A 26,275-nucleotide genomic window follows, 5' to 3' on the forward strand; every position below is an offset into this window, starting at 1 on the left:
TCCTGCTAACATTAGCAGCAACCTGCACATAAAGTATGGTGAGTAGAGTAAGCCTACGCTACTGTATTGTAACACTGGTCATAATGGCGGCACTTGCAGAAACTGTTATGTTCTGATGTGGTGTAAAACATCTAAGAAACACTGCTGTATGGATGAAGGGTCTCATTGGTTACGATGCTGCTGTGGTGTTGTTCAAGGTGACATCGTCTGACTTGAGAAAAAGTTATTTAGTTCGAAAGCTCTTCCTCTGTTTGAGCATCATTTCTTGGTTTACGATGCTATTTTGAGCCCGGAGTTGCTACGAGTGAGAAGACAAACATCAGATTTCACTGATTAGTTTGATCTGAAATGAGTTTTTCCAATATGACACCTTCAGATTTGTAATAAATACATTTTGAAACTGTATTTCAACAATAATGAAGGGCTTAGTTTTGAAAAACAAAGGCGTTGCTGTATGAAAACATCTTTGTGCAGAATTGGTACACAGCATTATTTAACTGTTGGTAATTACCAGGATCGATCAATAACACGCTAACTGGAGGGACTGATGATCTTTCTGAGCAGGCTTATGAATATTCTGATAAGATAAAAACATTACTGTGTTTTTTTTCTCTGCAACTTGTCACACTGATTCATTTAAAGCGGCTCTCTAAAGATGCCTTCTCTGCATCAAATACATCGCTCTCCAAGAGGAAGTTGCAAAAATAACAGCAAATATTGATAGATCTAGTGGCTGAGTTTATATCAGTGAAATATTAATGCTCTGAATCTTCTCCACGCTGTAAATATTGTGTTTTTGATGTGGGAACTTTGCATAGACGAACGGCTTCAACTAGAACAAGCACAAACCCCTGTGGGTGTTGAACTTTCACAGCATCAAGCGGTACATATTTATATTGGTGTTTAACAGTTGGGCTCTTAATGTTACAAGCTAAAGACTGAATGCAATAAATGGCACAGGACAGGCGATTACTGATAAATAATGGACGGATCAGAAAGCACAAAGGCTGTGAGAAGAATTCAAATGACCCGTAACAGAGTCTGAATGTCAACGCTCACTTTATGGATCAGCTGCTTTAAAAAGACAAAGTTATGAAGTATGCACGCTGACAAGAAACACTTCACTACGACCTGCGAAACAACGTGGTCATAATCACCTGTCGTATACTGCACCTCAGAACAGAGTTTACAAGGGGTCGCGGTTGAAAACGTGGGACAGCCCTTCAGTTATCGTCGATGGCTTTGATATCTTCACAATATCAGCCATCAAATAAAAAGGAACACTGCTTCATTACCTGGACACGAGCAGTGCCTTACAGGCTAACATTAGCAACCTGTGCTCCTATCCTGCACTGATATGGTTTATGAGAGCAGTGGCACCAAGTGTAGCAACTTTGCTGCTGGACCGAGACATCAGCATACTTCTTATAAAGATAAGGACCATAAAACATTAAAACAAAGGAGTTCTCATAACCTGTTTGGAGGGCCATGCATTCCTCACACGTTGCCAACCTCATCAAGAATCAGGACACCCTGCCCCTCGGCGTGAATGTGCAGAACAGAGGTGTGGGGCTAAGCATGCTAACAGTGGCAAAGCAAACATTTACCAAACAATAGTTGCATTAGCATGCTAGCATTAGGAAATCTACACACGCAAAGTACAACTGAGGCTGAGAGGAATGCCATTGTTTGCAGATATTTGGTTACAAATCAAAGACTGGATAAAACATGAGAAATGTCTGGGACCACCACAGGCATCGAGCTTCATCCTCTGGAAACCATGAATTCGTACTCGCTCAGATACATTACATAGCTTTGACTTGGCATTTCTAAAGTGGCTCCTAACTTTTTAGAAGCAGAGTCATGGATACTTCTGCTCTCTCAGCCTCTTTCTGTGTGTGGACTGCGCAGCAGAACATGCTGCCTTTGTTCCCAGTGATCAAAGCTGATCTTGCTCAAACCCCTGGCAGCCATCCGTCATACAGGACAGGACTTTCAAAGTTTCCCCCCCTTCCTCTTTTCCTTTTGCCCACAACTCACTGACAGAACACAGCTCTTGTCTAGAAGGAGTCCCCCGTTTGCTTTCCAGGATACGAGCAATTAGCATTTAAAGCAAATTCCCAAATGAAAACTGTAGTGGGGTTTTTTTCCCCGCCATAATAGCACGATCATTCAAGTTGGGGAACACAGTGCGAGGGGGCTTTTTCCTGCTGAAAAAGCATCTAAGCTGAATCTAGCACGGAGCTCGGGGACAGTGTGTTCCAGCGCAGCTCGGCTTAGAATCAGACCAGCTTTGATTAGTGACAATGTGAAGTTAATCAGGATGAGAGCGGAGATAGCGGCCGAGGAAACGCTTCCTAATCAGAAAGGGAAGCGACCAGAGGGAGCGCTCTGAAGGGCCGAGGGCTCGGCTGCAGCTTGATGAAACACGGAGGATATAATATACTGTGTGGTCACTGCGATACATTTACTGTGACTGCGTGGCCTAGTTTACAGACTCTGTAGATTGCTGTGCACACACCACCCCCATCCCCTCCTCGTCCGCGCATGCAGAGTGGAAAAGTCAAAACAATGCTGGTGCAGTGCTCGTTGCTTGTGCCATATGCTTCTCCCAACCCCTGCCCCCATCCCCTCAAAACAAATTATTAAACTTTCAGTAGGATGCACTATTTTTCTCCCTGCACATTCACTAAAATGCATACTAACACACACACACACACACACACCCCACACACACACACACACACACACACACACACACACACACACACGATAGTGAGTGATATAACAGAGGGCTGCGAGCAGGTCGACAGCCCAGGGGAACACCTCCTGTGAACGCCGCAGCGTTCCTCAGACCCATCTCCACTCATTAAATATGAAAGAGAGTGTTTCACCTTTACCGGGTGCCACACACACACATACACACACATTATCTTACTTACTCCACACACACACACACACACACACACACACACACGCTTACCCGACTATATGCACACACACAAATACTGCAGATCAAAGGGCTGTCGTGTAGCTCGGCAGTCTTCCTGTGAAAAGCTTTTCTATTAAAAACGTCCACAGGAGGAGCTGCAGGAAGCTGGAGCTCGCTCTGCTTTCAGGAGCAGGGAGGAGGAGGAGGAGATGGACTCTACGAACCGAGCTGCACCGGCACACTTAAAGGATCATTCTGGTTTATTACAACTTAGGTCTTACTTTAACAGTTTAGGCTACGATTTCTGTCAGTGACGATAAGATTACTCATCAAATCTTGGCTCACATTGCATCGTGCTCTGATCCAAACAAAAATGAGTACACCAAGACATATGAAACATTATGAACACATGTATGACTGCCTGATTCCCATCTTGTGTGCGTGTGTTAACTAAAGTATCCTAATAATTTTAACAATCATTTTTATCCTGTACAACTTAAATGTAAAAGTCTACTTCACTTGGTATGTGCTGTCTGAGTTAGCCTCCATGAGACAGTCATGTGTCGGTGTGTTTAGGTGTGAAGTTAAAGCCAGGAGGTGATTAGCTTAGCTTAGCGATAAGACTGTTTGTTAAAACAGCTAGCCTGTCTCCACGGTGAAAAATATGCCTACCAGCACCTCTGATCGTGTTAATTAGTTATAAACAGACAGACATATACAACCACAACAGAAAAAACACTCCGTGTTGTCGGCTAAGCTACTCGGCTCACGTCTCTTTATCCACAAGCTTTAAGTCAGAACATTTAACTCTTGATGAGATTGTTTATGAAGTGACAAATAGAAGATACATGCTTTAAAAAATACCACTTTTACACCACAATTGTCATGTGAGTGCAGGTTTTGAAATCTTGGCTAAAAATAGGTAATTGATTCCTGTCACACTGCCAGGAGAAAAACATTAACGACAAAAGAGACAAACGTTTGTGGGTGTTAGTGGGTTTTTTCGATTGAAAGGGGTAACTGAGCACAAGTAGTGAAGAGTCTTAACAATCAGTGAAGTGACTCAGAGAGAATATCAAGTTGTGAGTGAATTGAGATGAGAAGTGATGTGTGGGTTTTGTTGGTTATGAATTCGACTTTTTTATTTGCGAGTGAATGCATGTGCTCGAAAGTTACGCAGCCTTGCTTTGACAGACAGATATAAGAGAGTGGTAGCATCTTCTTAACGAACTCTTCTAACTCGCTGAATAAAGAGTTATGATTCAAGGACTATACGGCTGTTTTCATTTGAAATAGCAGATTTATTTGGCAAACTCTTTCGGTGAGCTTTTTATTGTTATGCACCAAAACACAGGCAAAAACTCCTTGTATGTGAAAAGCTTTGTGGCAATGAACCCGACTGCGATTGCCTACAGAACTACAAAATTAAGACCTTGTTTATCTTCATTTATCTTTTGAAGAGAACAAGTATCACATGTGTTCTCTCACAAACAAAAGGCTGAATTCATAAGAAATCAAACAGAGTGTCGCTTAGTTCAACAAACTTCAGAGTTTTTGTTCCGACAGCCTCACTTGACCTGACTAGGAGCTTTCGGTGCACTAACGTTAGCTAACGTCAGCAAACTTGGCATAGATCTTTCTCTGTGCTGGATGTTTCTTTAGCCTGATGATGAACTTTACGACTCTTCTTATGTTTGAGAAGTGCTTTAGGGTGTCATGGCTGCAGCGCCTCACACTCACACTCACACACACACTCACACTCACACACACAGAAATGCTGTTACTTTCACTGCGCAGCGTGCTGATAAATGCTGAACTTAGGTGGATTGTCTCTCTGCTCGCTCTCTTTTGTTTGGCACCACTGAGTGTTGTATATAACCTCTCTGTCAGCATCCTGCAATGGAGTGCTTACTCCCCGGGACAAGGCGAGAGAGAAAGTGTGTGTGTGTGTGTGTGTGTGTGTGCCATATAAAGCCGGCACTGCTTATCACCGCCATGCTGTATGTGTCCAGGAAGCAAATGTCAAGCTGGTGTGAAATTTTCAGGTAGGAGCTCTTATGATGGAGCCCTGAAGCGAGAAGGAAAAATGTTTGCAATCTCTAGTCGTGCCACGACATCCGTCTGCATCCTGCAGTCGCAGGTGGAGCTCTGCTTACAACCAGCAGAAGGCATCTTCTCAATAATCTCTCTCTCTCTTCGTCACCTTATTTCCCCTTCTTCTTCTTCTCCTCCATCTCCATCCCTGCTTATGCCTTCCTCAAGTATCCTCTCATCTCATGTCCTTGCATGCAGCTTTATAGAAAAGGTCTTATTCTTTCATGCTCACAAGCGTGTGCATTTCTTATTTTTGCTGTTTCCAATTTGGTCTGAGGAACAGGGCGGCAAACCACACAGCCCACAGACACTGTAGGGATTTACACATGGTCCTGTTTCCGTTTTTTCCCTTTCTCTCTTTTCTTCAATCTTTTTCAGGAGCGAAGCGGCTAAACCGAAATCATTTTCAGCTCTTTGAGCCTTTGTAGTCCCCAAAATTAAAGTCCCATCCTGTTGGACACAGCGTGCTGTGCAGAGCTTCATTTATCACGTCACCTTTGAATGCAGCACACATTCAAGAGAGCAAGTTTACTGTGAAAAACTTTTTCCACGACTGATTAATCAAAGTTCCCGCTGGTCAATACGGGCACAATGTCCACCGGCCGCGGGCAGAAAATACACGATCGGCTTCTCGCTCCGGCGAAATATACAATGTATCAGCTTCTGAACACATGAATGGAGTTTAGTTTGCTGTGAGCATTCGTCGGTGCAGATTCACCTGCTGCAGAGAGCACCATCCAACCTCAATTATCTAAACCTCAAACTGCAAAGTCTCTGAAATGCCACCGCAGGCAAAGAAATTGAGATAAAGTCGTAACACCGGCCCTAATTATCTGAGTTTGCTTTCTGAAATGTCACTGAATTCACAGAAATATATTTTAATATCTATGATAAATAACTATGATATCTATATCCCATAACATGAAATGACCTCGAGGATTACATCAGTGCTCAACTTTTTATTTTCAAAACCAGAGATACTGTCTGTTTTTATTTCACACGCTCTTCCTCCTTGTCAAAACCTGGTGCCTACATTACCCACAATTCAATCTGACTGCCAATACAGAGCTGCAGGGATGACATATTCAGCCCGGAAGTTAGCATCACCCTGATTCCTTCAACAAAAAGCCAGGGAGAATTTGATGATACTTACACTAAACTAAACTTCCTCTGTGTTAACCAAAGACGTTATTTCATGCATCTAATCTGAAACCCGTTCAAAGAACCCATTGACTTCAAGACGAGAGAACAGGAAGTGCAAAAACGCTAACTTATTTGCAGGTTTCAGGACTCATTTGGGACATATGGGTGTGTTATGCTAACGTGTCCTTGATGTGGAGCCGGCTACAGAGGTCTGTTCGGCTCACGTCTTCCTCGCTCCACACCGACAGAGTTTTTCCTGTTTTCAAACTTGTAGTCTTCAAACTAGAAGAGGATATTTTTGAGACTTCACACAACTCCCTCTGGAGACACAAAAGCCTTTATACAACTTTTTTTTTCACATATGCAGCAGCACTCCCAGAGACCTGTACACACACTTTGATTTTTAAAATCACTGGTGTTTCCCTCAACATGAGAACGACCTTTCAGCCAGTGCTGAGTCAATGCTAACATGAGCATGGGAACATGCTACAACATGCTAATATTAAGGAGACACAGAGGACAGTTGAGGCTGATGTAAATGTTATTATTTTAGGTATTTGTTCGTTTACTTATTTAGTTAGCGTTAGCTTCCTAGCTGAAAAAAAAAGGCATTTGGTGAATGGTATCCAACGTCATCTTATTCTGTTTCTCAAAGCCAAAAAACCTTTAATCAGGTGGTGAATTGGGCCTTTTGCATGTAGTTTAATATCCCAAGCTAATTATTTATCATATTGTATTTATATATTTTAGTTTTTTCTTGTATAATGCTGCACACCACACATATATTTCAATTATAGGTGTATCATTATCCATCATGCTCACATCTGTATAGGCAGACGGTGTATACAGAGTTTACATTTTTATTTTCTTTATATTTTTATTCACTTTTTATATCTTGTTTCATCTCTATTTGCCACTCAGTCACTTTTTCCTTTGCTTTTGGACTCGGCAGCTGTAACACGTGAATTTCCACAGCGCAGGATCGATGAACTTTATCCCATCTCATCTTATCTAATCTTATCTTATCAGTGTGGTGCTGTTACAGAGGCAGAGCTTGCAGACCTCACTAGCTGAAATAAGATATTAAATGTGGGCACTGTGAGCTTCTGTAGCAGGTACAGTACCTGCTGTCTGATCGCCCAACCAAACATTAATACACACAGACCACCTGTGAATTCAATTCCCACCATGTTCAAAGTGATAAATAGTGGTGTTTGTAGAAAATATGACGCCATTTATTTCAAGATCATCCAGGGTTCCAGGTCCACGTTGAGGATGAGAAAACCTCAGAGAACCCAGTAGACACAAATAACCTCTATAACCTCTACATTTATAATTTCTGATGACCTGATAGTGCCGATGAACGAACTCAGTATTTTCTTGACCAGTATAACCTGTGATTCACAAGCAGCTCTCTTAGTTTGCGTGCTGATAATCACTATCCTGCCTGTCACAATCAAAAGCACAATCAACAGAGTCGTGCAGAAAAAAAAAGGACGCTGTGTGTCTTGTGGGACGCTAACTGGCCCTGTCAGATTCAATATTTTCTCGCTGGGAGTGTTGATGGATAGACATGATTTGGCGGAGGAAAAAAAATCTCACCTGTGATAAGCAGCGAATTAGGGGAAATACAAGGGTTGTTTAAAGAACAGAGGATGGACCAGCAGGGCACCAATGTCTTGTGTACAAACTTGACTGGAGACTGACTGAGGTGTTTGACCACTAGCAGTGCCATGCATGTGAACGCAGGTAAGGTGAACATTCAACCCGTTAACACCAGACAACCACTGAACATAGAGTTAGAAAACAGCATGCTAGCTAGCTAATTATTGTCTCATTTGTGCTCAGTTTTGGAATGATGACCACAGATTTCTGGAAAATTCATGATTGTCAACATTCACCTGATATTGGCCCTAAATCACACGCTCCTAAACACTTGAAAACACAAACATTCAGTTCTCATGGAGCAAGAGAAAATAAGCGAGGGCAGGCAGACTACGTGCAGGTTTTCTAGGCCTGTGCAGTGAATCTACTGTGTAAAATTCACTTGTTTACTCACGACTTGCCCTAAAAAGTTTGGAAACGGCTCCGTTAAATGCATTAGATTTGACATGAGGTACACACGCACAGTGCGAGCACATGTTTCTGTCACAACATGATCAACATGCTAAGGATCTCGGAGGACGAATGCACGGGCTCATCCATACTAATAGCTGTCAGCGTGTCATGCGGTTGAATATGTGCTCAGAGTCTGATGGAAACCGTGCTGGCTGCGACAGAGTCTGACGTAGATTGATGCGCTGAGATTTCACCGACATATTTTCGCATCAGAAAACCAACTGACATTAACCACGAGTGTGTTTTTTTTTCCCCCATTAGGAAATGATTTGCCATTCAAGTCTTTTGGAAGATGATTAACAAACCAATAAATCTCCGCTGTGACAGGGAAAGTCAATGCAACAGCGACGGCTTTCACAACAAGTCAGTTAATTGCGTCACTCGCTGGCGTCGGCGTCCCTCCTCTGGTGCACGCCGCTCCATTTCAATGAGCTACAGTTTTTTTTTGCCACGGCTTGTTTTTCCTGCTTAAAGCACCTGCGCTGTGGAGAAATGTATGTCCTCACATCCCCTCTACTGCAGAGTCCCACCGGTCTCTGTCTCACAGCGAGCAGACAATAGCAGAGCGGCGGGGTAAAAATGAGAAAAGCTTGTAGCTTATCAGGACATTCCAGCGACAGAAGGAGACGTACTGAACTGTGACCTGGCACTTATTCGCTCCTCTTGTTTGCCTCCAAAGTTCTGGTTTATTTGGCTAGCTGTACGTGAAAAACACTTACAGCTGCACATAAAAAACACACACTGCCTCCTCGTCTACTTTCCATCTGCGGTATTACTCTGCCGAGCGGCCTCGCCGTCCCCGTGGGGTCAGGAGCTGATTAGAGACGGGGCTATTGTGCGAGCACCTTTTGTTAGGTGTTAAATGGGATAATTATGTAAAGTAGTTTGTTTTATAATGGCCTCCTGATTGTTGTTGATTGGATAAAATTATGTATTAAGGTTAATTAGAGTCAGCTCATTTTATAACTCAATTAGAGTCCAAAAAGACAAATAAGAATTGGAAAAGACACAAAACTATTGACCCAACATTGTAAAATAGGACGTAAATTATTCTGTCTTGCTTAAAATTTGTTAATATCAATTGAATCGAGGGTCAAAGCACAGAGGAAGTGGTCCACCACTCAGGAAACGTGACTGTGAGTTTGGCCTTTATAATTAAATTTGCTTTGATTTGAGTTTAAACAGTTGATTCATTAGAAACTAATCTGCAACGATTTTGATGATCAAGAGAAAATCAGTTTAAGGTCATTTGTCAAGCAAGTCGGCTTTTAGCTTCTCAGACGTGAATATTTTTCAGCTCACAGTAAAATTAACAGTTTTGTGTGATTGGCTGGACATAAATACTTCCACTTGTGCTTCAGGAGGTTATAATGAGCTTATTTTAATATATACTGTGATACATTTTATGGATTCAGTTGAGTTACAGGTTGTAAATAAAATAACCAGATGGAAATTCGTCCATCTCATAACTTTTTGCCTCATTCATTGCTACCTAGTTACTAATCTAACAGTTCAAATACAAACTGTATATATCATAGTTTCATTTCCTTAAAAGGCTCAGGGATTTCCTAGAACAGCTGCGCCTTGTAGTTTATAGCGAACATGACTTACCAGGAACTATTTTCATCCGTGGATTTATCGGTGCTCTGGCGAGTATTTCCAGCAGCAGGATCGACTCAAAATAAGCTACAGCGCCTGTGTTAATGGTAATGAAGGAACATGTCACACAGTTCATGTTCAATGTGTTTTTAATAGTTTGTGTAAGAAGCTTTGGCTACACGAGCAATATCTTCCAGCCTTGAGCCTCAAAAAGCCTTAAAAGATCTGAAAAAGACCACATTTAAGATATAACCTCATATATCTTGATATGACGATAACCTAATCGCACACAATTCTGAATCTTACATCACTGATTTATTGCCCAACTTCAGTTTTGCTCGGATGCAGTAAAAAACACACTGCAGCACACACACCGACAGCCAATTCAGCATGCACACGTCACACACACCTGCCACACAGTCTTTTTGAATCCTCCTCCCAATCTCCAGGCCTCAGGCATGCTCTGCTGGGGATGTTCTCTAAATACACCCATCAATCATTTTGCAGACAGCTTCGCCCCGGCCCTCCCCGCTACTCCGCTAGCGACTAGTGCAGGAGTCTCAAGGTGAAGGAGGGCGCTGCGTCTCTCCGTCTATAATAACTCACCTGTAGGACTAAATGTCCGCCTGGAGAGAGCGTGTGCTCACATTCAGTGTCCCCTGGAAAAACTCCCTGCATGCAACAAAAATCCCAAAAAACTACCAGGAGATTGGCAAAAGCACACGTTTCAGAGTGGCTTTTTTTAACTGCAGGCGTGAGAAAAAAGAAAGCAGAAAGTAAAACACGAGCCCTGCCATTTCCCCTGGAGAGAGGACAAGAAAGCTGTAAAGCCAGCGAGAGACGATTATAACTTAGTCTCTTTGCCCATGAAGCTCCTCACATGACCAGAATGTAATTACATGTCTAGATTTGGTGCTCTCTTTTCTCACACGAGGGCTGTCTGCTGGGATACACGGAGGCGGAAGACAAAGAGAAAGCGCTCTAATACGATTAAAATCCTTCAAACCTGAGCATCATCAAAGTTATAATCCCTCTCTGCTTCCACGCTCAATCATATACTGTACATGCTGTTGTATGTGCTTTGCCTTTTTCCCGGATACGTCTGATGAAACATGCTGAAAGAGTGGCGAAAAAACATCTTACAGCCTTGTCTGATTTGAATTTACTTATCAAGGGGATTCACGCTACCTGCTTTGGCATACCTGAGGTGAAAAAAACAGGCCGGGATAAGTAAAGAACGAGACAACAGAGGGACTGCTCTCTTTCCTTTTTTACCAGCCAACAAATATTTGGCAGGACAGGGGATAAAAAAAAAACAACTTTAAGAGGGTTCTGCGATGAGCCTGTCCTAGTTCTTTTCGTCTACTAAAACAAAAAGAGGAGACAGGAGGACGAGGAGGGAGGAGAGGGGGGGGACAAAGATGGATATGGAGGTAGAGAGAGGAGGTGAGAAAGATGGAGGCAGAACAAGAGAGAGGGGAAGAGAAATATAGAGTGAGTTATGTAACTACAAGGCGTCTGTGATGTCAACTGCTCTGTCTTCAGTGGAGCCGACGCCTCTTTGAACACGCAGGGATGAGAGCGCTAAAGCGAACACGCATTTCCCTGCATATTTTGACAGGATGTGGTTGTATGTGTTGCAGCTGACTTTAAACATGAGAGGGAACAAGTTGTGTTTACCAGCGGTGAAAGCATTGACTCAAGCGCTGCACTTAAATACAGCTTCATTTTTTTTTTTTTTTACACTATCTTATACTTTTATTTTACATTTCAGAGGGAGGTGTTGTACTATTTACTGCACTACATCTGCTACAGTCACCACCTGTTGTGCAGATTAAAATATTGCACAGAAAAAACACCGAAATCTCTTAACATCTCAACAGCCTGTTTGGCCTTCATAAATCGTCTCATATGTAAACTATTGTACAAGCTACCTATTTAACTGCCTGCCTGCACACACTTCACTTATGCACTCATTGCGCATGGTCAGGGTCTTCATCAAGGTCAGTTGGATGTATTGCTAAAGCTATTAGCGAGCTAGAACGGAAGAGAAAGCACAGACAAGAATTCGATAATGTCAGGTGTTTTCTTACATGTGAGTGAGATGTCAGGGTAGTTGGATATGGTGGCAACAATGAGCTGGGCTATCACCACACAGTCCCTGAGCCTGTTCTTAGCAGCAAGCTAACTCAGTAGCACAAAGCACACAGGCCCTGAACCAAAGACAGAGCCCCTCGCGGCAGCAGTCACACCTCCAGGGTTGCCACAGGGTAAAATTATGACCCAATCCATGTGTTATAAACATCCTTCACAGTTTGTAGATCAGCAACCAAACTTTCTTTTGCTATGAGGCATTATTGCCAACATTTTGGGGTAGTTGAGATCATCTGAATGAACAGTTTACAAACTATCGGATTAATATCTGTTTTTTGATTTTAGTATTTTGTGGTATTTCTATCAGACTGTGGATTATTAAAAGTCGATATAATAAAGATAAACGCACCTAATTAATTAATTAATACAAAACATTTCAACACTGTTGGGAATGAACAATCTTCAACCTTATAAGAAAACCAACCAACCAGCGGACACAGATGAAACATAACCTTCTTGGCGGAGGTACTACATAAATCTGGATCGTGGAACATTAAACGTAACATTAAAAGTAATAAATACCTTGACCTGATGTATGGATCCTTTATGCGGTGATGTATATCCCCGTATGACGCTGCGCAGCCATCGGCCACAAAATCGAACAAGCTGATCCCGTTAATGGGAATAATCGTTCGACCTTTAATTGCTAAGTGAAGGACCTGAACGCTTTTTCCCCACATCTGTTTTTTAAAGTGTGTGTTTCCCCCTCCATACTACAAGTCCCACTTAATGCTCTTACCCTCCTCATCCTCTTCCTCCTCCTCTCAGTCTGTTGTCCCGTCACAGCTCACAGACTCCACCCTGCGATCCTGTTAGCACTTATCAGAGCATGGCTCAGGTCCAAACACAGACACACACGTCTACCTTTTCCACCAATCAATACCAAATTTACAGAGGCAGCTTTTCTCCCCCTAACTGAGCTCAGCTCTCAGGGGTGGCGTGCACCACCAGGCTGTTGGAGTGAACAACATGCCTCTCATATGGCTGCTTACACAAACTCTTTAAGCTGGGAACACACTTTAAGATATTTGCACTCTTTACTTATATCATTTCTCCCCCAGATATACACATATTTTAATCCTGACAGTCAAAGGAAGCAGATAGTGAACAACTGAATAAATATAGAGGAAACACACTGGATGATTAGTTATATCACCCTCAACATCCCTCGACCAACAGAGAGTCACCGCAGCAGCTCTGTGAGGCTGTACTGAGGCACAGTGGTGCTTTGAGCTAAATGCTAACCTCAGCATGTGAACATGTTCACAGTATCATGCTGATTTTAGCAGTTATCCACAAGTTTCCTGGGGAGGTGACTTGGGAAACAATTTACTGGTGACACTTCTGGTGCTCAGCGTAACTAGCGTAGAAAAGTATTGTTATAAATGAAGCACCAGCAACACTTTAAAGGCTTCAGAAATGTTAGCTAAGTGGGCTGAGCAATAATGATCAGCTGTGTCTCAATTTGGCGGCTGCATCCTTCGAAGGCTGCATCGGAAGGTTACTATTTGAAGGCTACTTCAAATGCGGCCGTCCTTTCCCGTGCCGTGAAGGATACAACCGCTCGCGTAGACCAGACTGTCTCATTTTACAACACTCTGTTTGGCGATTGCGAAAATGCAAAGACTGTCTAACGTGGGCAACTAATAGGGCTTTTCCATACACATGCTGGCATGGCTTGACTCGATCTGTCAGCCCATCGCAGCTGGGATTTGCATTTCCACAACAACCAGGGGCTACCTGCTCAAAGGTGTATCTTTAATTAATGACGCGCTTGTCTTGAATAATGGTCAACGGAGCAGCTGTACTGTACTTTCTTTCCGCAGTATTAATGAAGAACTCTGTAAACAAAGCTCTGCAAAATCAGTGTTAAACACGTCTTATTTCCTGTACGTTTTTCACAATAAAAAACTCCCGTCATGTGGTAATTTGAAAGATTTAGCAAAATCAGAAAATGTTGGGTTATCACCAGCGGTAACTTAGCACGACTCCCAAAACAGCTGAATGTGAATATGATGAAACAGTAAAGTAAAGCTGTTATCTGGAAATACAAACGGGGACACAGGAGAGAAACTAAACTTCAAACCACAGAGATTCAGACAGAAGCTACAAACGTTCTGAGAGCTGAACACACAGACACTTTTAAAAGACGCCAGTGGAAAAGCCCCATAAGTCACGACAACCACATTATACCTATCTACTGGTCCAAAAATCGTAATGTCTGCTCACTCACAGCCGCCATAAAGCACTACATTCCCTCAGCTGGGACTAACTGGATTAGTCGCCCAACCAGATCAATAACAGTCCTCACAAATCTCAGCACATCTCCTCTTGTGGAGGGTCCTTGGTGGCTAAATGGGATTGGAAGTGCTGGAGATAAAAGCCCAATCACATTTTGACTAATTCCTCACAGGCGTCTCTGTCTTTGTTTCTGTGTCATTTCATCATCTCAGAGATCTTTCTCCCTTTAAAGTCTGAAGATGGAGAGAGAGAAAGGGGAGAGTCAGCGACTACTCTGGAAGTCTTGTGGATGAAAATGCGAGATGGGGAAGTTAATGTGCAATGTGTCAACAGGAAGCAGTCCCTATATTTAATGTTAACACTTCTGTCACCCTGTCCTGCTGCAGTCAAACATTATCTACAAACACCTCCGAACATTCATTTTGTCCTGCTTGAGGTAGCAATCATCTACGAGACAAATTATTGAATAAGCTATCTTTTAGACTCAGACGTTCCCTCCTGTGTTAACGGTTGAACTTTCTGGTACTCGACAATGACTAGCTAGTTCAATGACTAGTTGATTTACATGAAAGTAATCTACACTTTTCTTTGATAAACGTCATTTACCAATCAACGAGGCGAAGAGTGGAGTGTGATTCGGCACAGTGGTGCATCGAGCTGAGTGCTAAAGTCACAATGACAATGCTAACGTGCTGATGTTTAGCAGGTAACATGTTGTTCGCCATCTAAGTTTGCTATACACAAAGTACAGCTGAGTCTGATGGGAGCGTGGTACCCTAACCCTTAGTTTTTGGTGACTAGTTGGGAGAAGTGCTTTGCTGAAGTAGTCTTGGTAACTTTAAAGGGTAACTCCACCGATTCAAGTGTATTACATTCAAGTGTTTTTACAGGTCTTGGGAGTATTGTTGTGCATGTGGAGGAAGTAGTATAAAGCCTTGTGGCTCCAGAGGAAACTGCATGTAATTGTTGCATGGGTTCGCTACCACTTATTTACCACTAGCTGTTGCACTTGACACAGCAGCTGCCACGAGGAACATAATGAGAGTCCATGACAGCAGCACTACAGTCAATCCTGGCAACTGTGACACATGGCGTTAATATTACTCACAACAATTCAACGTCCCTTTTCTTATTCTAAAGTTTAACATCAGCATAATAAATAAAATACGCCTTCAAGCGGGTGAAACTGCAAAACAGATGACGGAAGCGACAGTTCAAGTACCCCACGGACTTGAATGAAGGGTTTCTTTCCATCGAAACGCGAGAGGGCTTTTAATTTTGAAACGGATACAGGAAGTATCGAGTTTGTTTTAACAGCGTAATGCAGTAACTTTAACAGGGCAAACAGAAGTAGCAGATCAAAATTACTTACTTATTATTAGTCAGTCAGTTGGCACAAAATCAAACTGGCTGAAGCTCGTACATCGGACCGGACTGGATCGGCAAAACCGTAAACCTACCCGATCTTATTGTTGACCAGTTGAGCTTTTGTTTATTTTCTGTTTATTTTAGTTGTTTTAACTCTGTAAATCATTTTTCTTTACTGTGTCTGGAGCCTTTTCTTGTCCTTTCCATTCACATTTGTACAAAGGTTTTAAGGTAAACTTGTTATATTACCCTGTTTTCCCCTTCACATTTAATAAAAGGTCATAACACAGCCCTACTCACCGCACACTGTCCTGAGGTCCCACACAGGTGACACACAAGGCAGGTCAGAGGCAAAGAGCAGTTTGAAAACACTGTTTGACTCAGGAGTGCTCGTCTGTCTCTCTGTCTGCATGCGAGTGCCAAATGTATTTTTAGAGAAACTCTATCCTTGCGTTTACCAGGAATACGCAGGCAAACACACCCTCCCGACCAAATCGCTCACACGGACGCACACTCAAAAAAAAAAAAAAAAAAAAGCAACAGTCATTTCTCATTCGTTATATCTGTCCATCTCCAAATCCAGTCCTTCTCCTCAGCTCCCCAACCTCCCTGTCTATAACTCGGGCGATAAATCTCCTCTCGGTCGCACACATAAAGAGAAGACGAATGGGGAAGGTGGGGAGGGAAGGTGAGGGCGAGAAGAGATAGATGGCACACTCGTATACATGTACGCTCGTCTATAAACGCTCGCTCCGCATTGACATTCATCCTTCTCCTTTCTTTTGTGCGTGTGTGTTTGTCATGTGTGTGTGTGTGGGCGGGTGAAGGACACTCCACATCTCTCTCAGTTGAGAATAAAGAAGTCTTTGTAACCTCCAGTCTCTTTGGACCTGGGCTTTAAACACGCATATCACAGGGCTTCCTATTCACAGCCACACACACAGCAACACTGTCACCGTTACAACTCTTAAAAAATAAAAAAAAATCCTAAAAATGTGTGTTCCTTCCCTGAACTGCATCTCCTCGGATCAACAGGCAAGGTTTAATCTTGTAAGATTAATGCCGTGGGGAAGTTGTGTAATTAAAATGAATGAACATGAGAAGCAAAAGAAGAAAAAAAAAGAAATCCGGAGGAAAGGAAAAATGGAAGATAAGAGATGGGGTACTTACCATCCTCTTTGCATTCCTCGGGCGGCTTCGCCTTCTTGGCTAGCCTCGGGTCCAGCCACGATGTTGTCTTGGTGTTGTGGCTGTGAAGAGACGACAGAGAGAGAGTGAGAGGGAGTGTGATAGATGGCGAGAGAGAGGAGACTTGGCAGAAAGCGAGAAGGAGGTTGGTAGATTCTTAATTCAGCCGAGGGAATCATTTCACAGAGGAAAGATGAGACTACCCTTGCGCGCCTGCCTCGGAAAAAGGTGACGAGAGAGAGGAAGGGGAAGGAAAGAAAAAGCTTCAGGTTAACAAAACGGCAATCAATACTTTTAATTTGCTTAGTTAGCAAGCAGAGGAGGAGGAGGAGGAGGAGGAGGGTGAAGGGGCAGATAGAGGGGTGACTGAGGGAGTGATGGAGGGGAACAGCTGTGGGTTTGGCAGATTCATCCAGGGCCTCGGGCAGAGAGCTGGATCTAGATCAGATATGATGTGGTGCCAGGGAAACTCGATGCATCTCCACAGCTCGTCTGAAGCTCTGGAGCCACAATGGCCTCCCTTCATGGTGACAGTAGGGAGGAGGGGGGAGGGCAGGGGAGGTGTACACAAAGTGTCTACAGTAAAAAAAAATGAAGTGAGAAGATGAAGGAAGAGGATGCAGTAAAGAGGCCTCCTTGTATCTTTGTTTCTTTGCAATACTTATTTCCCAACAGAGAAGCTGTTTGCAAGTAAGTATTAAGGACACAGATCACGGGGATGCACCAGCGACAGGAGTAAATAAGTTAGTAAATAAAACATTAAAGCTACTCACGTAAAATATTAATCGGTATAGATTTTAAAAGCTGCATGAATTCAATTTTTTTTTAGCCAGTGGAAAGCAGAGGATCAAGCTGAAAACATCTCAGATATGATCATTTAACTTGTCATGGTGAGGGTGCAAACAGTTTGACACATCCAGCAGACACGGAGCAGCATTAACATTTCATTTAATCTCCTTTTAGCTCTGTACTGGTCTCCACAAGCTCCAGAGTTGATAACTTTGTGTTTCTGCAATGGACAGGTAGCGTAGAGTCGATTTATCTGAGCTTTTATTTGCTGAAAACAGCTGCGACAGTTGTCACATTAAACAGGGCTGATGTGAGCATAATTTGATGGCAGTAAAACAATGAGCTAAAGGAGGCTTTCACGTCATTTATTCATTGTTAATATAAAAAATATGTATTCGTGCAGCTTTCGCAGTATTTTAAAATATAAAAATATAAAGATAAAGAGTCTACGGTCGTGCTAGCAGCTCTGTGAGGCTGTACTTGTATGCTAACATGCTCACTATAGTCAAAGATGTTATAATAGACGAGACAAACCACTTTGAATAGAAATGTCCGTAACGCCAGAGATGACTGCTGTGTGACATATATCCCGCCCCTTCCCTGAACCAGGAAACATATCAGCCAATCGTGTTGTTGCACCGACAGTAGCGCACAGTTGAGATTCAAGACAGTTCTGTGCCGAGTTGGCGGCCATGTTGGTGCTGGTGATGTGTGTCGAGCGAGACGATGCAGTTCACTGAGCAGTTTAACATTATATGCGTGATTCATGACAGTCCAAGCGAGACCAAAAAATTATTTGTGTCTCTCCGTTCACTACCATACAAAGTTTATCCGAAATAAGGTCCCATGGTGTTGACCGGAAGGGGGGTGACTTTGGCTCTCTATTGGTGCAAATGAGCTTCGTCACATGGTGCAACGACACCAATGTAAAACTCACATCAGGGACGGACCTCTGACCACCAAATTCAAATCAGTTCACCCTTGAATCCAAAGAAATTACCTCAATAAGTTCCTGACATATGAAGTTCACAAGAATGGGATGGACAAGCGGACAGCCAAAACATAATGCACCCAGCTACGGCTATCACTGGCGCGGAGGCATTAAAATGTCGCGCTCGTGGCGGCACCATGGTGTTGACATTTGCTACTGGATAAGACACAACTTTGACTGTCGGTGGCGCTGCAGGAAAAGTTGATCTGGACCAGAGCGGTGGACCGACTGACCGACAGATGGAAATCGCCATCCCTACAGATAGAGGCAGATGTACTATCCTGGATAAAAGAGGGAGATTAAGGTCCGCGCCAAAAATGGAGCCAAATGAAGTGCAGTTGAAGGTAAATTAAAGTCTGTTTCGCTCTGCTTTTGATTCGGTTCCACCAGCCCTCCTTTCTTCATCTAATGCATTTAACTCCCTTCCTTCTTCTCTTCTTCTGCCATCTATTACTATTTATAGAGTAATTACCTAATACTACTTCTTCTTCTTTCTTGTCCTCCCTCTCACCTCATTTTTTTCCCAATCTTGACTATTTTTAATCACTATCACTTTTCCTTCCATCTCCACCCCCCCTCCCTCTGCCGCCTCACTTCAAGGGCTGAAGGTAAATGAATTGATCTCGCATGGAGGCCAATCAAAAGGAAGCATCCTCTTGGCAACCGCTATCACTTTGGCACAGAACCACTTACTCCGGGACAAAAAAAACAAACTTAAAGCTACAAATTCGGCGGTCTAACTGCATTAGTTGTGTGATGTGCTTGACGGATGTGGGAGCGTGAGGTTTCTCTGTTTTGGAGGAGGAGACGTATGGTGAGTCGTCTGCAGCGGAGGGAATTTAAAGTCTGTTTCTGTGAGAGGCAACATGTGCCTGGCTGGATGACAACTGCACCACCGCCGTCTCATCTCTGCGTCTGGTTGCTGCTGTGCAGCTCCTAGCAATTTATGATGCGTTCAAGCGCGCTGGGATTCAATCAATGCTGCGGAGAAATTTAGCCCTAATGACTAAAATGATCTATCGATGCAATAAAGGCTTTAATAATAGCAGAATAATTTCCTGTTATGGCTACATTAGTTGATGCTATTTAGGAACTCCATGTCCACATGTGTGCACACACACAATCCCCTCACCGCCACGTGAAAAACACACAGCACCGCCATTATTCTGGTGTGAGAAAGACTCACCACTGTGGTTTTACTGCAGCCGTAAAAAGCTAACAACTTCAATGAATTAAACTTTAGAGCTTGTATAACAGAGTTCTCGGTAGCAAGGTGTTTCTGGGGACCTCTAAATCTCATTAAACCACCGAGCATCAATTATGGCCTGTGTGTGTGTTTCAGTGGGGAATATACAGAAGTAAATTTAGATGCTACCCAACTCTAATCTAGTCACTCAGGCTCAATTAAATGTTACATGAGAGTGAAAATACAAACTCACTGGCTGGTAGGGAATCATCCTTGTGATCTCTAAAGGCTGGATTGTTCTGAATAATCACCTGACTGTTTTTATATTTGTACCGATTTCTAATACAACCTTAATGCATTTGTTTTTCCCAGTAACCAAACCCCTGGCAGCAGTTAGACATCTTTTATTTATGGGTAACCTGTGGAGTGTCTGACCACTAGGCGGTCTGTGGACAAATGTTGCTAAAACCACTTACACAGAGGATGAAGAAACCCACTAATGCCCACTAACATCAGGCTTTTGTCTCATTAATGGGAAAAATAGGCAGTGGTGGAAAAATGACACCAGGGTGGACCGGCTTATTTCTGTCCCTTTTATGACATGCGATGCAGTTGAGTAACATTATGTAGACACTGGTCTGTCTTCTGTAGCAGTAGGCTGGTTCGAGTTCAGCCGGTCCTGCACAGAATCTACGGATTTGTGTCCGACTCGCTCCGACGTCGTGCTCGCGAGGACAATGTTAATCCCACGAGGTCGAGGCGGCTGCAGTTTCTCCTGATGTAACAGCTGGTTTGTTTAGATATTAACTCAATAATATGATGTTTTATAGAAACACTTTATTCCTGGAGAGACTGTTATTTTATTTGTTTGATTTTGAAGGTTTAGGCTATTCTGTTAACAGAGGACATGCTGTGTGGCTGATGTGGAGACTAAATTACCCCCATTCATATTATAAACTGGACACAATAAATAGCTGTTCTCACAAAAACAGCATGAAAACACCCAACAGTACAAATATCATACAGATTAATAATAATAATAAAAAAAAGGTCATGTATTTCTTTCCTCTGTGTTTGACTGTTAAAGGGGCACTATGTAGTTTTGGATAAGCAACTCAAACTCAGAATTTTAATATTTACAACATTAATGAGGTAATAAGACAAACTGAGAAATATTTTTTCCATAAGTGAATAAAGAAGCTGTTCTCAGAGGAAAATAAGGTCACAGGACACTGTTTGAAGCTAAAAAGGTGGCAGGGTCCGCCACATATAATATAATATAAGTAAATCGGTATGAAACTGTCTTCTTGTTCACCGTTTTGGTTTTTAACCATGCAACTTTATTGTTCTGCTCACTATAACCGCAAAGTTTCCAGATGCAGCTGTTTTCAACAACAAACAGCCACATATATCCATGAGGAGTTAATAAAGATAAAAAAAGAGCTAAAATGGGGGGTGACTATGGGATTTACACCCATCAGATGGCCCCCAGTGAATGTTAATGTTGCTCCATGTCTGCTGGGTATGTAATTGAGCAAGTGTTTGCTTACAAGTTCACCATATAAAATTTATAAGATGATAATATTCTTCATTCTGGGCTTTTATAGCTTATTCTGCTGCCTTCAAGTGGCCATAAAGAGCAATAAAAACTTCGCTAGTAGAGTTGCTAAGTAGCCTGCCAACCATCTGGGGTGTTTGTGTTTTCTCTAATGAGTTTTAAGAACATCTGAGTGACTGAAATGTTTTTACAGGTTTCATCAGCGATACACAGAATGGCCGTCATGGATCAGGGTTATATGTAACCATGACACTTACTCTATAAAGTAGACCTCTCCTTTCTCGGTGTACGCCATCTCCCAGTTGTCTGGAAGTGGTCCTAGCTCGTCGTTCTCCTCTGGTTTGGTTGCTGTGATTTTTGGGGACAGTCCGTCGTCTTTGAGTATCTCGGGTGGGGCCTCCGCTGGGTTGCTCTGCGGGGCGATGTCGCCCGAAGCGTCCGTGCTCTTGTCCTCATGTTCACTCGACTCTGGAGGTGACAACAGGGTAGGATGAGTCAGACACGACATTATTGCTCAGGGAGAAGAGTGAAAGACATGGGAGGTGAAGCGAGGAAAAGGAGACATGGGAGGCAGGGGGGGTGGGGGGGTGGGATTGATTGAGAGTCGGGGTTAAGGGAAGGAGAGGAAAAAAAAAAGAGAGAATGATTAGAAAAAGGTGAGGAGAAGTGGTGACTCAGGGGGAAAAAGGAGGCGAGGTAGAGGCAGGGGAGGGAATGATTGAGGTTAACAAGACAGAAAGACGAATAAAGCAGAAGAGACAATAGAGATTGAGTGCGAATCTGGCTGTGATGCCCTAGTTTGAGTTGTGACAGTGTGTGAATGTGTTACAGAGAGAGAGAGAGAGAGATGGTGTGTATGGAAGAAAGAGAGAGAGATGGCAAGTGTGTGTGTGCTTCCTCCTAGGAGGGAAGTGGAGAGAGGGGGACAAATGAGAGCCGGGGATTCAGAGATAATCTAAGGGAGGGTGAGAGCGAGGTAGCTATCTGCTTAGATCACAGGGCCTGCTGTGCTCTATTGATTCCCCTTCAGCTCTCCTGGTCAGCCCACACTCTGTCCATCCACAGAGACAAAACTCCTCCTGAGCTGAGCGCTGCAGCCCCACTTTAACATCCAACATGGCTCAGTGCACAGCCGAGAGCCTGGAGTTATCGAGCATCTCAACACAGCCGATAGGAATCAGTTAGAAATGTTTCCTGTCCCTGAATTTAGTCTCAGCTCACAGGGGTACATTCAGTGTCTGCATCAGTTAGAGTAAATATAGATAACAACTAGACAGGGATTTTTTTTTTACTGTTTAGAACTTTTAACCCTTCATGAACCAGCGTGCGAGCTCAGATCGCTGATAAAAGGCCGAACAATGGCTGTCTTTGCCAAAAGGACCACTGAGGGGGTGGAAATACAACCCGAGGAAGTCAGGTGGGTTAAAACGATCTAATTATATAAATTGGTTTTATGTTTTTTTGTTGTTGTCGTGCCAAAAAAGCTTTTGCTTTATACATGTATCTATTTTTAATATACAGTAAAACTTGTCTCAGAAAGTTGTAATATGCTGTACAAAAAGTTTTATAATTGATACATTTTTCTTAACACACATTTAATTAAGCATAATGTCTACTTATACTTTAAAGCACATTTTAATATAGAGTATATGAAGTCATTTTATGTTTTATTTTCAAATTGACAGTAAATTTTCTTCTTTTTCTTCTTTCATTTCACACATTTCACTAAGGATTATGTCTCCTTCTTATCCCGTAAACGTATTATAAAAAGGTGTGATATACTGAATATGAAGTTTTATAATTGATACATATCTATCATTACCTGTTGTTTTATGTCTTACTTATAAACTGACAGTAAATTCTACTTTCGTCCTCTTTTATTTTGCGTATTTTAGTAAGTATTCTTCTTCCTATCACGTAAAACACAGAGTAAAGTGTCATATATTGTGTATAAAGTCATATATTCTTGCCATTTTGTGTTATCTGAAGAATTGTCTTGTTTTCATATCATTTTGTTGCTTTTTAAATAAGTTTATTCTATCTTTTTCATTCTATTTCTTTCTTTCTTTCTTTCCTTCCATGATATTTAACAGAATGTAAACAAAAAGTTGCCGTATAATTAAAGTTTTATCACCATAATTATTGTACAGTATATCTTCATGTATGCGTTCCTCTCATAAATGAAGAGTCCTACCTTGTTTGAGCTCCTTGCGGTATGGAAACCAAAATCTCATCCTTTTACCAAAGCTTTCTTTCTTGAAAGGCTACCTTTAACACTTCCCTTACGGTCGTACATAGCTATAAAAAGTAGCAGTCATATCTAAAAGTAAGTGCTGGCACAGTCTGTGATAAGTGCCCTAACACTTTGACTTTTCCGTGCCGCTCTGGCTGCTTTGAGAGACTCGGCTGTCCTGAGGCCATAAAACCAGCTTAGAAAGTCACAGGACTGAAGCATGGTTTTGGATTTGGAATCACAAAAATCAAACTCATAAAAGGCTCTTTTATGATGGTCTTATCATGTGATCATGAGATGCATTCAAAGGGTTTCTGTGTGTGTTAGCACGAGTGTGTGTACGTCTGTGTGTGTGGGTGTTGAGTGCACACAACTCTGATGTGTCTTACTTAGCACCTTAGTCTGCAAGTTGTCTTAATAAACAAATATCTGCTACACAGAAAAATCATGAATAAAAATCATGACTAAGAACAACCTCAAGAGGTTTGACCTTGTTGTGTGCCAGGTTAGATGTGACTTCGGCCTAGATTCAGAATATACAAGGAGCATTACAAATGTTTGGACCGGGCTGATTTACAAGTGAGAGGAAACACTTGGTGTTGATTTTTAAAGAGCCTGCAGGCTCATGTTGAATTGGGGAGAGATATACAGTGTCTGTGTGAGTCTGTGTGTGTGTGTGTGTGTATGTGCCCTCTGGTTATCTGCGCTGAGACAGTGCTCAATAATGATACCTAATGAATTATATCATATCCCTGAGAGCTACGGCACTAATGCGTTAATCATAAACAGTTTGGACTGCAGAAGTAATCACAGACTGTGAGAGTGAATTATAATTCACAGTTTACATTTCAGGTCATTAAACTGCACATAAAGATATTTGTGTAACCAATTAAAAGTGATAATCCGCCATAAAATCGTTTCCCAGGAAATCCATGTAAAAGCAATCTGTTACTGTCTCTGTTGCTAAGCAACCGCTGGGGCCCATTACTGCGACATAAACAAGACTATCACCTCCCGCACATCAGCCTGACCCGGAGCGGGACCTTGAACCTAGCTGTCACGACGAGGCTGTGGAGGTCATTGTCGGGGGCTCACCTGGGGTGACAGCGACACCGTTGCCATTGACGATGGGTCTCTCCTCCTCCTCCTCCTCAGGGGGCTCGATGCTGGCTTTTTCCATGTTGCTGACCGACTTGTTACGCTTCCTCTTGCCCTCAGAGGTGGGTCTGGCGCCCGGCAGCAGCTGGTCCGTTACATTTAGCAGCAGAGCGCTGGGCTCGGCCGGAGGCTTCGGTGTACCGTAGAAGTTATCTGGAAGAAGGAGGAGGAGGAGCTGTGAGATATTGAGACCAAAGGTTTAAAGGTCTTGTATTTTAGCCTTGATGGTTGCATGGCTCAAAGGATGACAACGTAATAGAAATAGAACTAATATATCTTAAAAACTACTGCATGGATTGTCGTGAAATTTGGTGCAGACATTCATGGTCCTCAGTGGACTAAATCTCAAAGGCTTTATTGATAACCCTGACTTATTCAGAGCACCACCACCACCATGGGTTGATTGCCATAACATTTGCTTCAGATATTCAAGGTCCCGGAGGATTAACTTTAACTTTGGTGATCATAAACTCATAGTGTTCGACAAATTGTCCTTTGAGTACTAAAGTCTTAAACTAAAGACATTCAGCTATACTTCAGCTATAGTGAAATTAGCATTGTTAGCATGCTAACAGGTTAAACCCAGATAGTGAACCTGGTATGCCAATATTACCTAAACATCAGCATACTAGCAATTTAATGCACATAAAAAAGAGTGAAAGTGTTAAGAAACAAAGAGCAACAATACAGCAAAAAGGCCAAGAGAGTGAGAATGTAAGGATAAGAAAAGTGTGAGCAGCATGTTGACGGGTGTTTGTGACACCACTGCTCCGGCTACAGGGAGGATGAAGGTGTTGTTGAAGCCAGCTGATCCATGAACATACAAGCTTGGGGGGCTCAAATCACATCATGTCCATAATACAACAGTTCTGAGCAAAAAGCATTGCAAACATAGACACTCTGACATGCATGAGGTAATTTCACCCATTTTTGGGGATATTTGTTTGTCCATAATCCCTCTCCCCATCAGTCAGTTATCAGACCATGCAGGGACTTCCCTCGCCAAAGCACGACTGTGTCTCTGTACGGCTTCGACAGAATAATCAGCATATTTCTAAGTTTCGGTCCTTGGTCAGAGTCAACTACCCGACTCTGGAAACTGCAGTTTTTCACTTGGCTCTGACTCAACAGCTCCTTCGACTCTTCTGTGTTGATTTTATGTTTTACTGTCCTTCAGTTTTTCTGCTGACAGCAGCCCAGTCCCTCCGGCAGTTCTCCATCAGTCATTGTTAAAGCCTCATAACTTCATGTTTACTTTGAGGGTCACTGTAAAGATTTTCTTTTTGTGAACTATTTTTCTTCTGAAGGTAGAAAATGCTGAATACTACTGGAGAGACATTTGAGTGTTGAGCTTTTAAAATGTCATTTTTAATGCTTTAAGAAGGACAAACCAAATTGCATTCATATCTTTTGTATTGCGGTCGCAGCAGAAGTCTCAGCAGAGGAAGTATCAAACCCTGAGCAAATACAACTCTCTTTAGGGTCATTCAAGTTTAATGAACCACTGGACCAACCCCGACCCC

At 42.6% G+C, this 26,275-nt stretch overlaps 1 protein-coding gene across 6 annotated transcripts in view; it reads right to left on the minus strand.

Moving 5' to 3' along the window:
• magi2a (membrane associated guanylate kinase, WW and PDZ domain containing 2a) overlaps positions 1-26,275 on the minus strand; it is a 236,973-nt gene that overhangs the window by 52,361 nt on the left and 158,337 nt on the right. For all 6 annotated transcript variants that reach the window (XM_073480363.1, XM_073480362.1, XM_073480361.1 and 3 more), the window contains exons 4-6: positions 24,690-24,905; positions 21,619-21,829; positions 16,820-16,899 (exon numbers count right to left, since the gene is read on the minus strand). In XM_073480363.1, the coding sequence (XP_073336464.1) occupies positions 16,820-16,899; positions 21,619-21,829; positions 24,690-24,905 (507 nt within the window). The remainder of the gene's footprint in view (positions 1-16,819; positions 16,900-21,618; positions 21,830-24,689; positions 24,906-26,275) is intronic.

Source organism: Pagrus major, chromosome 14 (assembly GCF_040436345.1).
Source record: "Pagrus major chromosome 14, Pma_NU_1.0".
In the NCBI taxonomy this organism is placed as follows: Eukaryota; Metazoa; Chordata; class Actinopteri; order Spariformes; family Sparidae; genus Pagrus; species Pagrus major.